We start from the raw sequence: 18,758 nt of genomic DNA, 5'->3' as shown, positions 1-18,758 counted from the left end.
TCTTACCAAATAAATAGCCTACTGTTACTAAATAAAATGACAGCCTTGGTGAGCAACAGGTCCTTTGGGCAAAGCAGAATGAAATCTCCAGTCTTCAATACAAACATGCACCCTGGGCAGTCACCCGCATCCTTCATACCAGCGTTCACTTCAATGGCCGCTCGAAGGTCTTTTCTTTCCTTGCGGAGCTGGGCCAGCCTATTCCGCAGGGCCTCTTTCCTCTTCAGCAGCTCCTCTTCTTTGGTCTGTAGCCGCTTGGCATCTGCTTCTACCCGGTTCTTGCCGTACTTGTACTGGGCAGCATCTCAAGAAGAAAAAAAAGGCAGCAATTAAAAATTAGGTTTACTAGCCTGGGAAACATGGAATGATCCCTTCTCTACAAAAAATACAAAATTAGCCAGGCGTGGTGGCACATGACTGTAGTCCCAGCTACTCAGGAGGCTGAGGTGGGAGAATCGCTTGAGCCTGGGAGTTTGAGGCTGCAGTGAACTGAGATTCTGCCACTGTGTTCCAGCCTGGATGACAGTGAGTCCCCATGTCAAAAAACATGAGGTTTATTCAAGCAGACAATGGGGGAACTCAAAAAACCTGTTTAATCAGCCAACTCAGTAAACAAACACAAAGCCAGTTACTGTGCTAATTCAATAAGAAGAAGGACAGGGCTGGTTTGAACTAAGCAGAAAAGAGACTAGTTCAAATTCTCCAATATTCTTTGAATCAAACTTTTAAAAACAAAAACAGAATATTAGGAAATTCCTTTAACTCGCTTCCCTTTGAGGCACATGGCTTATAATTAAAATCAACAAGGTGGAGTGGGAACATTCTATAATAGGCACAGGAGTCTATTACTATCAAAAATAATGTCTGAAATCTGCTTCCTTCTCTACGTCTTCAAACACCTCCATAACCCTGTAGTATCTGTTCCTTATGGTCATGTCATCTGCCTGGCTCTGAATTCATCTGAATTGCTGCTACACCCCCAGCACTGAGATCAGCACCTGGCATGGAGTGTGGCACAATCAATGCTTGTTTAGTGAATAAACGAACAGCAGATACATGAAGAGGCAGCCAGGAGCAGTATCTGGAGCCTGACCGTCTAGGAAGGAGTCCCAGCTTGTACGTGTAGCTGCATGACCTGGAACAGGGCACGAAATCCCTCTGTGCCTCAGTTTCCCTTATCTGTGAAATGGGGATAGTAATTCACTGAGTGGTTGCAAGGATTAAATATTTATAAAGCACTTAGAACAAACACAAAAATGGGCAATACATAAATGCTTATTTTATAAAATGAATAAATGAAGAGGAAACTAGCTGAAGGAGAAATTTACAGACTTGGCAACATCACATCACCGTGAAAACAGCTTTCAAAACCTGACCCCACACTCTCTTCCTCTTATTATGTTGGCCTTTTAATAACAGTAATTTAGGACAACACCTCTTAAGACACATGGAAGAAATGAAGGTTCTAACAAAACTCAGATGGAGGATCACCGATTTCAAAGCTTCCGTGATCTCCCAGTCGCTTCTAACAATCACTCACACCTGATGGCAACTCCCAGGCCTTCCTGACCGCACACCCCACGCATCTGACTCCCTCACAAGGCTAGAAACTACTTCAGGTAGAAGCCACAGGGGTGGCATAATGGTTAAGAATAAGAACACTGGACTCAGGGAGGTGGCTAGAAACCCACACTCCACCCTCCCTTGCTACATGACTCTGCAAGTAACCTCTAGAGAAGCTCAGCTTCACCCTCTCTAAAGCAGAAACGAGAAGGAATCCTGTGTGTGCATGCATGTGTACAGGTGCGTGTGTGAGTGTGCACATGTGCGTGTTTTAAATGAGATGTGTGTGTATGTTTTAAATCAGAAACATATATCTGAAAAAATAACAAAATAATATGATGCCTGACGCAGTGGACACTGACTAACAATTCTTACCATATCGGCGATAAGTGATTCCCAGAGCCTTGTCCACTCAGGGACAGCAGGGAGCCACTTCTAGCACCTGTCCTAAATGCTGGATTTGCCAATTCTTGCAATGTAAGCCATCACGATTTCAATGAAATACTGCATTTATGAAGGCATAAAAAGTGATCACTCCCCAGCCAATTTTCCCCTAACCAAAAGAAACACACAGAATGACAGCAAAAGGGTCAGCAGCCTGAGGAGAGGCGAAGCACTCAACAACCTGAAACGAAAGGATCACTGTTCACAGCTAAAATAATGACATATTTTGCAAACAGGGCCAAGTCCAAACTATACTCACTTATTTCTAAACTAAGCGGTTTTCCCAACAAACCCAATGCAATAACCTATAAATCTCCACATCTTTTGGTCCCCATGTAATCTCATCTCATCTATAATGCAAGTGGCTGGATTCAGCAAAAACACGAATGCCATTATTTTTCTCTTTTGTCACCATTAGATGTCACCAAAGTTAATAAAAACTCCCTACAGAAGGTCTCATAAAAGAATAAATCATCTAGAAAATAAAGTCGGCACAGGTACTGACAGAGACACCACGGTGAATGAGACCCTGTCGGATTCGGGTTTTGCTTTTCATAAATCTTTCTGGGTGTGAGCCTCTCCTCTCCCCCATCTGCCCTTCCCCAAAGAAACAACACAGAAAGAGGTGAAAGTAAATACACCCAATACATTCGGGAAATAAAATTTGCCAGATAAGGTCAAAGGAAGTTAGTACATTAAACAAATGGCGGTAGGAGGATTTGGCCCAACTGGCTCCAACCTATCTGGTCAACATGCATGTTGGGTGGAAGAGAGGTGGAGAAAAGCTTAGGTCAGGGATGTACACACCTTCTCGGGGCAGACGCAGCCTGGTTCTGCGGAACAATTCCAAGCCTCGTCCACAAACATGGCCAAGGACACTGCCAGCCTCTCCATTCCCCTCTGTGGATGCTCTGACTCCAAAAACAGAACCACAGGGCAAAGGGATGTCGGCACGTGCCGGTATGAGAGCCTCTCTCTTCGGCAGCTGGCGTGGGGGTGACCAGCTGGGGCTAGCCGGACTCATCTTCATTAGCACTGAGACTGGTCTACTAGTTGCACAGGTCCAGATTTGAAAATCTCGGGTACAAATCCCAAGGGGCGATGGCATGTAACCACATCAAACTCAACATCTGCACCTAACTCCCACCTTCCTCCTCTGGGAAATCTTCCTGGACATGCCCAGATGGACTCAGGAGGCCCTCACCTGTAAACCCCCACACGGCAGCCCTATCACTTGCTTGTCTGCATGTGTGGGTCTGTTGGACTGAAGCCGCTAGACGGCAACTACTTTAGTGTAACTTTGAGTCCCCTGAGTGAAAAAATGCTGCCTGGCTGGCTCCCTGATTAGACATTCAACATAATGAGGACTAACGCAAATACAAACACTTAAGAGATGCTATATCACCCCTAGATGGAGCTAGTGGAGGGAAGGGAAGAGGGTGCTGGGTCCAGGCAGGCTGAGTCTCTCATATCTTAATGCTTCTCTGCCCAATCTATTTTCGGCTGGATGTGGAGTCTGAAAGCCTGGCACCCACTCTGGCTCTGTGATGTACCAGCTGTGAGCCCTCGGGAGCGCTGCTTCCTCTCTTGGTTATTCTTCTCTCATTTCTATGATGGGGTAAAGGATAATGCCTATGCTTACAAAGTGGCTGTGCTGGCCGGGCGCGGTGGCTCAAGCCTGTAATCCCAGCACTTTGGGAGGCCAAGACGGGCGGATCACGAGGTCAGGAGATCGAGACCATCCTGGCTAACACTGTGAAACCCCGTCTCTACTAAAAAATACAAAAAACTATCCAGGCGAGGTGGCGGGCGCCTGTAGTCCCAGCTACTCGGGAGGCTGAGGCAGGAGAATGGCGTGAACCCGGGAGGCGGAGCTTGCAGTGTGCTGAGATCCGGCCACTGCACTCCAGCCCGGGCGACTGAGCGAGACTCTGTCTCAAAAACAAAAACAAAAACAAAAAAAACAAAGTGGCTGTTTAGTAAACCGGATTGCATAAGAATGGCTTGCTGTGGACACAGGCACCGCAGGACTAACCACTCCTCAGAACTCCTCGTACTGCTCTGGTACTTTGAGGTCCGTATACTACCTCAGTTATCCCAACTGCGCCAACCACAGGAGCCACAACAGAAAAAGATGCTGAGTGTAGAGTTTGCACGGCTTGTCAACCACGGATCAGGGACAAGAGTTGAGGTCTCCTGACCCGGAGTCCAGGGCTACCTGGAGCTGCAAGCAACCTGCACTCACAACTGCCTCCTATTTTAAAATGCTGAGTCAATCCCACAGGCAGCAAACCAGTTCTGGGCTTCAATTTACAAGCACAGTCAGAAAAGCTGGGTTGAATTCACCACTGTCCTACCACGTGGCAGATGAGGAAGGATGATGGTGCCCATCTCTCCAGCTGACCCCAAGCTGGCACTCACCGGTGGGCAGGCTCACACAGGCCCAGCTCCACCAAGTGCACTTGAAGCCAGAATGCAAGACATCCGATGGTATACTTACTCGAAGCTGTCCTTTTCACACCAGCCGCAGGATCCGCTTTTTTTGGCTGACTGCTCAGAGTCTTCCCTTTTCCTGTGACCCCATTAGATGCCACGGGGGGCTTTTTACCCTTGAGCTGTTGGAGTAAACATATAAGAACATGAAAAATAAACACAGAGTCGAACACATCTTGGTCTTTTTTTTTTTCCTGCAGTCATTTCTTTCAGTCTCTGACTGTTAAGTATTAGAGAAACTAGCATCGACGCAGAAAAAAATGAATGTGAAAGAAAACCAAGATGGTTTCCAAACACTAGGCTGCTGGAATGCTGCGGAAGTGACCCCTTTCTACTGGCAGATCACAAATGCTAACCAAGCTGGCACAGGCAGCTGACTACCCCAGAGCACAGCTGAGCGGAGGAGTTTGTGTTTCTGAGGATAAACAGCTTTTATTTCAGTGGGATGCCTTTTAGGAGAGGAGCATGACCCTGCAGTGAGTTCTGCTGCTCCAAGTGCTTTGACACTGAGTGACATCCTAATGGGGTTAGTGACCGCCTTCTTACTTGCTGACGGAGTCCATGGAAGGAAGCAAAAGAAGCATAACACACACACAGCAGCAATAATATGGAAACTAAACTTCCACTAACTACAGGTTTCTGAAACAGTGAAACAGTCTCTACCCCTGAGATTGATAGAGGCCAACACGTTTTGCATTTTGCTGAAGTGACTTTACGTGTAGCTTAGTTGTGTAATTAATTCAGCACGACAGCAAAGGCTCACTCCAGCATCCACACCCATGCTTTTTTCCATGATACGTTTCCTTCTGTTGCAGGCCTCAATTTTGGGGAGGCAGAGAGATCTAGCTCCAAATTCTGGCTCTAGCATTTAGGAGATGTTGAGTAAGTTCTTTAAACTTTCTGAGCCCCCATTTGATCATTTAAAAACATAAAGAGATACCTCCCCACAGGGTTCCTAAAAAGATCAGATGGTGTGGCATACACAGATAGAGCATATGGCATGTAAGTGCTCAGAAAAGTGCAAGGTCTCGCCATTAAGCAATAGGCTCCCATTTACATGACCAAATGAGGACAGGAAACCCAGAGGTCATGCAATTTAACTTGCAAAAGTGTTTCCTATTTCAACAAAAACAAAAGGGAACAATAATAACAAAAGCTCCACATGGGAACCACACATCGAATGATTTCCAACCTATGTGGGGACAATCCAAGTGTGCAAGATGGCAAACTGTGTGGCAGGGTTTTACCTAAGGCGACTCTAATGCCAATAAAAAGACAGGTAGAGACGTACACAGATGCACATTCACTTAGTAAATACAACACAAAACCTGCCAACTTTTTGGCGTTAAGTCCTCAAAAGAGGCCCACGGCTCCCCTACCCCTGCCCCCCAACGACACGTGGCTCAGGGCCCCTCAGACTCACTGAATGGGAATTCCCAGGGATCTGAACCACCATCGTGAAAAATCAAAAACCAACACCAACCAGCGCATTTGACTTCTGATGAAGCCGACCTATTGGGAGTTAGTGTTCTCAGTCACTACTATCTACAATTCTACAATTTTATCTGGTTCATTATTTTCTTAAGACTATCCAAAGAATGGAGAAAAAAACAAAGACCTAAAACATGCCCATCTGCTGTATGTTCATATTCTTACATATGGGCTTAGGTCTTTAGGCAAAGCATAAAAAATTCTTAGGTTAAACATGTACAAGCTGGGCACAGTGGCATATGCCTGTTGTCCCAGCTACTTGGGAGGCCAAGGCAGGAGGATCACTTGAGCCCACAGTTCAAGTCCTGCCTGGGCAACATAGTGAGACTTCATCTTTTTTTTTTTTTTTTTTTTAAAGGGCTAACACTACAAAATTACTCTGAAATGTTACTGTTTGCCATAAATACAGGGTGTGCAACGGACAACAGTTCAACATCACGGTTATTATTGTTCAATGGTCATCCAAAGTCCTTATTATCATCGTCTAGTTTTGGGGAGTATACCTTTAGACTTGTCATGGAGAAAACACTACCGTACTCTGAATAATCTATTTCATGGTTAAAGATCAAAAGCAATGACTACACAGAGTCAACCCTTCTTCATTATGTGTAATGGAAACATACTAAAGAAACTGGCTGTTCAAGAATCTTCTGGAAGGTTTTACTACCCGTTTCTTTTAAATTCTCTTCCTTTAGTTGACATAATTCACAAAATTTCACTGGGGAATTTTCCAAGAACAGAAAGAGAGCCAGATGTGGGCAAAGAAACACAGTGCTCAGATAAACCATGAGCTCGTGAGAAATATCTCATCAGTTCCTTGGTAGTCAGACTGCAAATTATATTCTAGTTGAGGAAAAAAAAAAAAACCATTACGCTTTGCCTTTGATGAGTCCCATTTACTACAAGCTGCAAAACTCTGTTGGAGCAATGTGACTCGAAGGTGGTTCTAGAATCTTACAGAAGAAGATGCCGTACCTGCGAGTTGAGCCCGAGAGACGCCCTCCCCACAGAAGAGGTATTAGTGACAGACTGAGCGGAGGCAGGGTATTTGTAATGGTTAGAGGACAGCTTGTCAGCAGACAGCCTAGAGGCCTTTCTGTCAGCAGAAGAGTAGCGGGCAAAGATTTGCGGAGGCGGCAAGTTATCGTACAGGCCTGCGTTATCATAAAGCACCTCTTCTCCCAAGCCTCTGCTGCAGGAAGCAGGAAAGCCGTCTTCCGGTTCCCACTGCAACACACATAGCTTTGTGGTTAGTGACTTGGACACAGAAAACAGCAGCTTTTAGCACAGTGAGATGTCATTCATTAATAGTCTAGCATTTAGCACAGCATGGTCCCCCAACATTCTTCTGCACACAGACTGCAGTTGTTATCAATAAGGCATGCCCCCCCAACACACGCACATACACAAACCCAACACAAGCCTGCAGATTGATTCAAAAGGATTTGACTTCTGAAGCCTTATGGAAAAACTTCTTTCTTTCCTTAAACCATTCCCAGAACCCTTGGATTTTGAAGTTTTTGTTTTGTCCTGTCTTTTAAAGAGAGAAAGCAATGTTGATTTGGCATTTTCTTCTTTAGAGAACCTGGGGTTCAGAAATTCCCCTAGTGCAGGACGTGGATGTGAGGGGAGGAACGAGCGCGGGACTAGGGTCCTGGTGCTCTGGGTCTATACGAAGACACACGAGGGCCAAGCAGAGCACTCGATGCTTTTCACAGCACTTCCCACGTCCTGGATGCTGACTTCATCTCACAGTCATCCGGGGATAGAGGGGGAAATGGAAGCAGAGACAGGCCCTAGAGCCGGTGAGTGGCAGAGTGGAGGGAAGGGTGCGCTCATCCCAGCACAGTACTGCCACTAAGCCTCGCACTCCTTCTGGGGACATGAGACCACCTGCAGGCTCCTCCAAGCCCCTGTGCAGGAGTCAGTGACCCAAGTCCTACAGGAACTGTCAACACACACCCTCTGTCCCCTACTCTGTACTGAAGAAAGTGCCACAACCAACACAACCAAAACGGCCTGTGAAAAGAGAAATCAAATCCTCATAGAAAATTAGATGCTTCCAAATCTAACTGATATAATCGTATTATTTTAGCAGAAAATCTCTAACCAAGGACTAAAATAGTTACGTGCCACTGCATGGGACAGAGGAATCTCAGAACATGGGCATTAAAGTGTTAACTCAAAAACTGATAACCACAGCCATGGCCTTTTCAGGGTTAAAGGTCTTTATAAATTGCCTGGCATGACAAGAAAGGCAATATTAATTCCTCTCTTATATTCATTTTACCCTGTTTAGTCTTCCTGCACAGTCCTTTCTGCCCGACGGTAATTACAACCTTTTGTTATAAAAATAGAAAAGACTTAAAATTCTGCAGTAGGAGTGTCTGTATTCCTCCGCAATCACTTCAATGTGTCTATTTTTGTGATCTAAAAATAACGGTCCCTGCAGCTAAACTCGGATATGAGAGTTTCATAATGACGACCTAGCATATATTTGTCCAGAGTTATTAAAACGGTCTAGACGAGACTATCATTTTCCTAAAATATCAAACATTAAGTCACATGGAAGACTCAGAAAAACACCTACAGCGACCTCACAGAAGTTTCTGAAGTATGAGTGTACATACTTTCATCTTAGTCTAAGCATCATGGGGTAACACTGAATGGGTAAACATAACTAAAGCTGAAACAGTGCTATGATCCCAGATATTAGGTCATAAATATGAACTTTTTTTTTTTTTCTTTGAGATGCAGTCTTGCTCTATTGCCCAGGCTACAGTGCAGTGGCGCAATCTCAGCTCACTACAGCCTCCACCTCCAAGGCTCAAGTGATTCTCCTGCCTCAGCCTCCTGAGTAGCTGGGATTACAGGCGTCCACCACCACGCCTGGTTAATTTTTCTATTTTTAGTAGAGATGGGGTTTCACTATGTTGGCCAGGCTAGTCTTGAACTCCTGGCCTCATGATATACCTGCCTCGGCCTCCCAAAGTGCTGGGATTACAGGCGTGAGCCATCACGCCTGGCTATAAAAAACCTAGAAATGAGGCCCTCCAAAAAGAGAAGAGCTGGTAACAGCCGAACACACAGAAAATAGTTTCAGGAAGGGCCTGAGCAGAGGAAGGCCTAATAAGCAAGGAAGCCACAAACATGTACAGCATATTATGTCCTAAAGGCGGCTATCTCCAGCCCAGCAATACACACACACAAACAATTCCTACATGCAGAGCCCTTTAGGAATGGCAGACCTTTGTTTCTACAACAGATTAAGCTGCGAATAACTTAAGGAACACTCGCTCCTGGGGCTGGCCTGTAGAGTGTCCTAATAGTCTGAACACAACATGCTGGGTGGAGCCGGACGATCACGTGCGTGGTTCCACAGGGTGACGACAGCATCCAGCTCACCATCACAGGTTGTAAGGCGTGCATGGAAGAAACGTCTTTGAGGAAAAGGCGTGTGAAAGGGCCTTTGGGTGGGACGGGCTAGAGGTAGGCTCAGAGAAGTGGATGGTTCTCAGGATGCAGATGAGTGTGGTAACTGGAGTCTAAACCCCGTGATAAGACTGCTGTCAAGAGACGCTGGAGTGACACAGGGCAAATGGAGGCAGAAGAGCAGGTCCCACCTCAAGAAGGACTCAGAGGTCAGAATCGAGGGCAGGAACTAGCCTGAGAGCCCTACTTCACAGGGTACTGTGGTGCCATCTGAAGCAGGAAGAACTTGCCACAAGACCCTGCCCAGGGGTGGAGTGCTGTGGTGACTGGACACCCAGAGACAGCCCAGGGAGGATTGGCTGAGGGGGAAAGAAGGAGATTCACTGGACCTGACACCCCTCTGCCTAAGATGGGGGGCTCTACTGGATGGACTCTGAAGCTAGGATGGGATCCAAAAGTGGCTCTGTTTGCCCCATGCCACCCTATCCTAACATGGGACCTACGAGCGGGCCCTGCCCTGCCCAGGGCCCAGGAAGCTCTCCCCGCTCCTATGTCTGTTTCCCTCCCAGGTCCACTCACTCCCACGAGACTCAGAGGCCCTTTCAAGACAAAGATAATTGCTTCGCCATTTCTTCTTCAACTGGCACAGAGTCTGGCCCCTGGGAGACACCCAGCCAATAAGGCAAGGGAGAGAGGACTGAGGAGGGAAGGGGCAGACAAAGTGATGAAAAGATCCCTTTTTAGAATCAGGTGGGGCCTCGCACAGCAAGGGCGGCCTCCCCCACAGGAACCCCAGGGCAGGTCCAGAGCGGCAGGAAGGAGGAGGCAGCCAATGGGAAGGCAACCGAGCCTCAGGGACACACCGCATCCATCGTGGCTCCTGAGGGATGAGCCACCCGCTTCTGACCCCAGCCACGAGAACCTGCTTTCAGTTTGTTTATGCTCCTGAGCACTGGGGGTCCTCAGCCCCTCTCTTCCCTCAAGGAGGCTGTTGTCTCCTGGTTCCTGCTGTAGGGCAGCTATGAATTTACGGTGTCAGGGCTGATTGAGGACGTTCATCAGAATATCAGGGAAAAGACTGGAGAAGCAAAACAGTAAGAAAAAAGTCTGACACATATTCCAAGGCTGGAAAACATAACAATAAATTTACTTTATGTCTACCTTTGAAAATTATCTTAACATAGATGCCAATTTCAAACCCTTCCAGTACTGGGAGACAACTGGCATAGTGGTTTCTCACAAGCCTCCTTCATTCATACACTAACTGTGAAGGCCTCATCTCTGAACGCCCAGGGCCGGGCACCGTGCCTGGATCAGACAGGATGCTCAATACGTGGTTGTGAGATGAGTAACAGGCAGGTATCGTAGAACCAGCACTTGTTGATGAGGCCTGCTGGCGACACACATATGACACAACACGCTGAGAACAGACTTCAGAACTCCTAAGGCCAGACACACCCTGGAGGCCAGTGTAACAGAAAGCTGTGACTAAAGACCTCCTGCATGGATAGATGGACATATGGATATACAGATAGCGCTGTGCCAGGAGCCAGGAGCCTGGCTGCTCCAAATCCACCCCAAGGGAAGCTGTCGAATTTGTAATGTGATCATTCCTCTATGTTATCATTTCCTTCCTGAGGGGATTTCTCCGCATTTTAATCCCATCGGGAAGTAACTATTCATTGATAACTTATACTGTGTTATGTTTTGATTTAACAAGTTATCCAAGTATTACTCTAACATGCTCTCCTTTAGTCAATATTTTAGTGGGCTGACACGTTTAATTAGTGACAGTGACATTAGGCCGGGCACAGTGGCTCATGTCTGTAATTCCAGCACTTTGAAAGTCTGAGGTGGGAGGATCACTCGAGCCCAGGAGTTCAAAACTGGCCTGGCCAATATAGGGAGATCCCGTCTCTATTAAAAACCAACAAATGGGTGGGATGTGGTGGTGTGCACCTATGGTCCCAGGTACTTGGGAGGCTGAGGTAGGAGGATTGATTGAGCTGGGGAGGTTGAGCTATAGTGAGTTGTGACTGCACCACTGCACTCCAGCCTGGGCAACAGATGGGGGACCCTACCTCAACACCAATAGGAAAATGACAGTGACATTAAATGACAAACTGTCTACTAGTCTCAAACTATCCACTTGTCCAAATGCAGATTCAGATGAACAGCATGTCAGAAACCAGGAGAAAAGAGATGAGATGGAGTCTTCTTGCTTCAGAGCATTAAAAAGCTGACCTTATTCAGACCTGAAACCAGGGGAACTGAAGCATAGAATTTTCACAGCTGTCTAACAAAACCAACCATTACTCCAGCAAAAGGGCACTCACCGAGCCGTTGATGCACGGGACATCGTCGTAATGAAGTGCCGTCCCGCTGGGGTGGGCATAGCCGTTGGAGGTGCCCCCCAGATATGGGTTAGCAGATATAACACGCCTGTTCATGAAACTGAAAGAAAGGAAATGCATTAAAATCCATAACCTGACCACTTTTTACTCCAACGAGTCAAGTCTTTAATGAGTTCTGACTTTACTCCCAAGGCTATGTCAGAGGTCACAGGGGCAAAGAAGAAATACTAGACGGAATCCCGGCGGAAATGAGAAGATGCTTTGGAGGGACTGTCCTATAAAATTAGGATGGCACATAATTTGCAGAACTGCAGCACAGAATGCCAATAACCAACGCTAGGTACACACAGCAAAGCCTGCAAATAACAGGTGTTCAGAAATACCAAGCGTTTTGATTACCATCCATCTCTCACAGTGGCCGGCTCCTCTCACAGCCTGTGTTCATAATAATGCTTTATTGGAACATACGCCTCTTTCACGAGTGTGTTACTTCCAAGAGGACAACATGGCCTGCAAAGCTGAAAGTTACTGTCTGGTCTTTCTTGGAAAAAGTTCATGGATCCCTGTTCTCTAAGCTTTCTGGGACACTCATTCAACAAGTATTTATGGAGTTCTTAGTACTCAATCAGCACCACTGCCACCCCCACATATCTTCACCTCTTCCCTGAAATTTCCTCAACTTCCGAGAGCCACTGACAGCGGCCTGAGAAATCCTTTAGAAGGTGTGCTATTGTGGCATATTAAATATATATTTTGGTCTTTGTCCCAAGTTCCTGGTCAAGGCTTCTAAAACTCTCGGAATTTCCTACATGAAGAGCAGGATGAGGGTTGGTTGCCAGGGAAATCAACCCTGTGATTAGGGCTGGAACTTTCCATAAAAACCCAAAAGGATGCGGTTCCCGGAGCTTCTGGGCTGTGTGCATGCGGCGGTGCTGGGAGCGTGGTGTGCCCAGCGGGGGCACGGGAGTGCTGTGCCCCACATGCCTTGCCTGGCACACCTCTTCCCTCACTGCTAAAGCTGTGTCCTTTTACAGTAAACTGGTAATCCAGTAAGCAAGCTCCTCCTATGTTCTGTGAGAGTTCTAGCAATGACCGAACTGGAGGGGAGGGGTCGTGGGAACCTCCAACTCACATCCCGTTGGTCAGACGCACAGGTGACATCCTGGACCTGTGACTGGCATCTGAAGTGGAGTCAGCTTTGTGGACTGGGCCCTTCACTGGGAGGGCCTGACGCTGCCTCCTGGAAGACCACTGAGGGCTGAGTTCATGTAGGAGGACACCCAGCTGGTGCCCACAGAAACCTAGAGAAGTGCTTGGCGTGGGAAAGACCTGCCCATCTTGTGGCCAGCGGTGAGGCCAACAGTGTGGAGCCTGTGGTGAGGGAATGGCTCACTCCCCTTTAAGGAGGGCAGGCCGGGCCACGCCAGCCTCCGCCCAACACCCCCAGGGGTGAGGCCCAACACCCCCAGGGGCTTCTGAAGTCGCAAGGTGCTGCCCAGGGCCGCGGGGCTCCGAGGGACTGGGTTCCTGCTCGTCACTGCGCGGTGACTTCCTGCGCTCCATCAGTCTCCTGGGTGCCCCGGCACTCCCCTGGCTCTTTCAGCTTCCCCAGCCCCTCTGCCTGCCAAACTCCTGACACCCCTCGCACCCGGGTCTCCGCGTGGGTGCTGCCCCCCAGGAGGCGGCCCGCCCCGCAGCCCCTCAGCGGCCTCTCCCTCCCCTCCTGGCCCAGGACCACTGTCCTGCATCTGCGTCCTGCCTGCTCTCCCCCCTGGAGGGTTGGCCTCAGGAGCGCGGGGACCACGAGGGCACACGCAGGTGGAGGTGCAGGTGCCTAGAGGCTCGGCCGGCTTCCGAAGCCACGGGTCAGGACTAACAATGTAAATCCCAGGGAAGGGACCACCCCGACAGCATTTCCTACTAGTAGGGGTATTTCATAGGATCCTGGGCTTCTGTGATCACCAGATGAAGAAAACACAGGGTAAGTGAAAACTGGGGAGAGAAACACAGGGGCAAGTGAAGCCTGCCTCTTTGATAAGAAGTCCGGTAGCATAGCCTCGGGAGCAGCGGGAGGAACCGGGCTTGGGGATCGGGGCTGGGCTTCAGCAGTGCCGGCCGCGGAAATGGCTCTGCATAGAGCGCGCGTGTGCCCCCTGCTGGGGAGGGACTCCATGCGCGGCTTGCTGCCTGGACACATTCTTCAATTATAATTCAAAAACTTTTTCCTTTGCTTATAAAAAATTAATATAATTATACTAAACTTAAAATACATACAGGTATATGTAGGAAAATAAGATGAATAAGAAGAAAACATACAAGAAGGAAAGGCACAGCAAACTTGAACATTTAAGAGTTTTGCAGTAATAGATTTTGATTTTTAAAAATACATATTTAAGGTTTTCTAATTATATGCCTCATTGGAGGGCTTTTGGGGAGACAGCGCTATGTATACTCTTTGTCAGTGAGAGGCAGTAAATGCAGAAATGAATAAAGCTCGGCCACCGGGACCAGCCCCTCCCCTGTGCCCTGGGTCGTACTGCCTCGAGTCTTTCTCCTTCCAACGGCAGGCACGTCTCTCATGGGCTTGCATCTTCCGTTTCGAGTGTGTGCCCTGCACTCGCCCTGCTGCAGCAGGGACAAAGGATGGGGTCAGAACAGAGGCCCTCGTGGCTCCACTCCGGCTTCTGTGCTGGGAAGAGTCACTGCAGAATGCCTCTGACGGGCTCACCTGTCAGGACCTGGGAGCACGAGGATTACGGGTCATAGGCACACAGAATGTCCTAGGTGGAGGAGGCCTCAGCCAGGAGCTCGTCACCCTTCACCCCACAGAGAGGGACCTGGCCCGGTGAGGACAACTCTGCCCGGCCCCCAAGAGGGCAGGGCCTGGGGACCCGACTAAACACGAGGCCTCCGTCTTCCGCTTGGTGTCTCTCCACAATAGGATTTGCAGCCAAAGATAGAAGTGGAAATGAAGAGGCCACATGCCACTTGTTACACCAAAACCAGGAAACAGTCATGGGGAGCTATTTCACAATAACCTCCCGGGACTCAGAGGAAAGGGTGGCCAAGAGGACTGCCTCCCATCCGTGCATCTCCCCACGCTCCGCTCTCCACACCAGTCCCTGCTTTCCATCCTCTTCATCCTCACCACTGCTTCCTCAGGGGCTCCCAGCTGAGTGTGACTTGAAGAGAGTTTCAGGAAGACTCGAGTATTTTCCTGTGTTATATAATCTATGTATCTCATTGTTAACAGGTTTTCAGGAAAATACATTTTCATTGTTTACCATTACTAAAGTTCCTAAATATCCCATTTTTCTTGGGAGAATCTCCATTATTATCTTACACTTTCCTCTTTTCAAAATATATTACTGCCGTCTTCCTCAGTCACACACAATGCACAAAGAATTCTCCTAAGAACCTTGAAAAGATTCATTAACTGGCTGCCAGTTTATATAAAAGCAAAACATTTAATCTTAGAATATTCATCACACTGGCAAGCAACCATATTTTGAACACTGCTTCCTTGTCACATCTCATCTCTCTTAAGTGTTACAGGAATGTTTGGCTAGAAAACTCGAAAATAAGCTTTGTTGCTAACTGACACCACCTATAAAGACTTTAATGAGGTAGAAAAGATGCCTGTAGCCATAAATTCATTACATGCATATTTTTAATAAATATTTTTAGTATTATAATCTACATTCCTTTCTCAAAAATGTGACCTTGCCACATTTGGTTTAGATTAATATTCTCGTCATTTATAGAGTAAAAGCCAAGTTGTATTCTAGGGCAACTATTTTAATTCAGGGTTTCTCTTAAATGTGGTTATCGGTTTGCTGATTATACTTGCAATTACATGTGGCCGTAGGATAGGTTTTTATGGAAATTTAGTATCTCCAAATAAATATAGTGAACATCCATAACCACTTTTATGTCAGTCTAGTTGGGCAGATTTTGCAAAACTAGATTTAAGGATATTATATCTCTTTAAAAAACTTTAAATGTGCTTTATTTACTGAATAGTATCTAACAAACAGAATCATTATAATTTACCTACATTTTGCTGATTAGAAATATAATTAAACAATAACGAGTATAAATAGAACGGTAAGTACTAGACTACATCTATCGTCTATCCCGATTTCCATACAAAAGGACAGTGGTGAGACCAGTCCACACTGTAGAAACCCTCCAGTGTTACTGGCATTTCATGGACAATCTGTGCAAGACTAATTCCACTTGTCAAGGCTATTGACCTTAGCTGGGTGTATGTAACATGTGGTTTGAGTCCTAAAATGGGCCAAGTTATCTTCACTTTGAGAACTATTTCTTAGCCCCAGAATGTCCTAGCTAAGCATTAAATGAACGTCCATTCACCACTGAAGACACAAAGGAAGACTGCTCCAATTCCCCATAGAGAGCACGTGTGTGGAAAAGCTAGATGGTGGTGTTCACATTAAACAGGCATGACACAAAACGCACAGGGCATCTGAGCCCATCTTCTCCACACTTGAAAGGTCGCGTCATCTCAGCACCGGCGGGTCCGCCAGCAGCTGTCTCTATGTTTCTCCTCACTTGCTGATGATGGAATTCATGACCAGCTTTGTTTTCATTCGCTCCCTCACCCCAGTCCCCACTCTCTAAGGAGGAGAGAAACATATGCAGCCATCAAGGGGTCAAAGACGCCGGAGCTGCAAGTTTCAGAGATTAAGTTGCCCACCCTCTCTATGTTCTACAGAAGGCAGCAGAGGTACTAACAGGTAATGAATGGCTTGTCCAAATTGTTCTAATAGTAAATACCAAAGCAGGACCCAAGCCAAGATGCCCTACCTACTACCTGCTGTATTTGAAATGAAAACCTGAGAAATGTGTTCATTGTTATTCACTTAAAAGTGGCACCGTGGGCCATGCCTATAATCCTAGCACTTTGGAAGGCCAAGGTGGGAAGATCACTTGAGCCCAGGAGTCTAGGAGTTTGAGACCAGCCCGGGCAACATAACAAGACCCCGTCTCTACCAAAAAAAAAAAAAAAAATTAGCCAGGCATGGTGGCACATGCCTGTAGTCCCAACTGCTTGGGAGGCTGAGATGGGAGGATCCCTTGAGCCCAGGAGGTCAAGGCTGCAACGAGTCATAATTGTGCCACTGCACTCCAGCCTGGGCAACTGAGCAAGACCCTTAATCAAAAAAAAAACCACCACCACCACCACCAACAACAACAAAACCCCAATAACAAAAAAATAAGTGGCACTGTTCACATGTTCGTAAACCTAGTTAGTGTCCAGCTTAACAGAAGGTAGTTGGATTCTCACACCTGCTTCTGCATTCAATCTGTCACCAAATGCACTTTTGGTTGAAGTATGTGAAGAAAATCCAGCCTCAAACAGATGTAAGCTGGACAAGTGGGGCACATTTTAATTGCTTTTTCCGAGTTGTAGCTGTGCTTCTTTAGTACTACACCAAAATGCGGCAAGTGGTGGCCTCTCACCGCCAACTGCAATGGAGTTCGAAAGCAGATCAATCGACTCACATTAAAATCCAGTCATTTATCTTGCACTAGGAATAGATCTTTTCCCAAGCATGACTTCTGCAGATCATCCAAATATTGACACCCTTCATTATACGACATCAACAAAACTGCTCACTGACATGACTACAGATCTCAGCAGGAGTCTGTGGGTGCTGAGAAGCTGGCAAGCTCACCATGGCAGATGCAAATTTTCCAGAATTCTAATTTCTAAGGAAAGCTTAAATGTATCGTAAGCAACAAATACTGCCAACTGTTTGCCTAGAGATGATGGGTGTAGCTAGCTCATTTTCAAGGAAACATCTGCAAATGCCTATGTGTGAATAACCACAGTTTGTCTGTTGCTTTTTCAAGTAAAAATGAAAAAAAACTTCAGGCAGCTAGTTCTCTGAGCACCTCACTTGTCTGAGCTGTTCCTCAACAGGACCACTGTCATTGTACACGCCTGCGTGCTCTCCGTGGCCTCTCATCACGCCACGTGGAACAGGAAAAGCACACGGGCTTCAGAGACTTCATGCAAATATCTACTATCTGATCCTTTATAGAAAAAGTCATCATTTTTACTGCTTCCTCAAGGACATCTTAAGTGAAACCAGTATTTTCTTTTACTATCGCAAACGGTAAAATTCTTTGACTATTTACACTGGCAGTGATAATGATTATTAATACAGAGAAGGACGACTGTTGGTGCAACGCTGCCAGCCAATGGTCACTAATGCAGATGTCCAAACGGTGGGAGATGGAAACAATGTCTTATGAAAATAATTTAACCCCGCAGACTGCCAGAAAGGGTCTGGAATATCCCCAGGGGTTCTCTGGACCATACCAAGAACTGCTGCTATAAATATTTCTGCCATTATTATGTTAAAGAAATGTTCACAGTTCAAAAGGATGTTTTTATACATGATTGCAGCGTTTTTTTTAAAAATCACAATTTAAATTTACAAAGTACTTGATGGATAGCTTTGAAAACTCAGTCCTCATTACAGCAATATGTAGAATCATTTCTGCTTCATAGAACAGTTCATCTAATACAGGGGTCAGCAAACTATGGGCCAAATCCAGGCCAATGCCTGTTTTCACAAATAAAGTTTTATTAGAACACAGACACACCCATCATTTACATATGGTGTCTGGCTGCACAGGGAATTGAGTAGTTATTAAAAGGAATTGTCTGGTCCACAAAACCAAAAATATTTACTATCTAGTCCTTTATGCAAGTTTGCCACACGCCACTCGAATAGAAAACCCAGTGGGTTGACATGACAAAAACATGGCTGCAAAATTTGGATTAAGATAATGCAAAAGGGCCGGGTGCCGTGGCTCAAGCCTGTAATCCCAGCACTTTGGGAGGCTGAGATGGGCGGATCACGAGGTCAGGAGATCAAGACCATCCTGGCTAACACGGTGAAACCCCGTCTCTACTAAAAAATACAAAAAAAAACTAGCCGGGCG

General features: G+C 46.6%; 1 protein-coding gene across 2 annotated transcripts in view; it reads right to left on the bottom strand.

Moving 5' to 3' along the window:
• The window catches only part of AFAP1 (actin filament associated protein 1), a 131,618-nt gene that overhangs the window by 21,116 nt on the left and 91,744 nt on the right, over positions 1-18,758 (bottom strand). The window contains exons 11-14 of one of the 2 annotated variants that reach the window (XM_011935394.1): positions 11,760-11,877; positions 6,967-7,218; positions 4,508-4,622; positions 140-304 (exon numbers count right to left, since the gene is read on the bottom strand). In XM_011935394.1, the coding sequence (XP_011790784.1) occupies positions 140-304; positions 4,508-4,622; positions 6,967-7,218; positions 11,760-11,877 (650 nt within the window). The remainder of the gene's footprint in view (positions 1-139; positions 305-4,507; positions 4,623-6,966; positions 7,219-11,759; positions 11,878-18,758) is intronic. The other variant, XM_011935395.1, reaches the window with a different exon arrangement.

This window comes from Colobus angolensis, unplaced genomic scaffold (assembly GCF_000951035.1).
Source record: "Colobus angolensis palliatus isolate OR3802 unplaced genomic scaffold, Cang.pa_1.0 Scaffold143, whole genome shotgun sequence".
Taxonomy (NCBI): domain Eukaryota; kingdom Metazoa; phylum Chordata; class Mammalia; order Primates; family Cercopithecidae; genus Colobus; species Colobus angolensis.
This window is presented reverse-complemented; position numbering and strand designations above follow the sequence as displayed.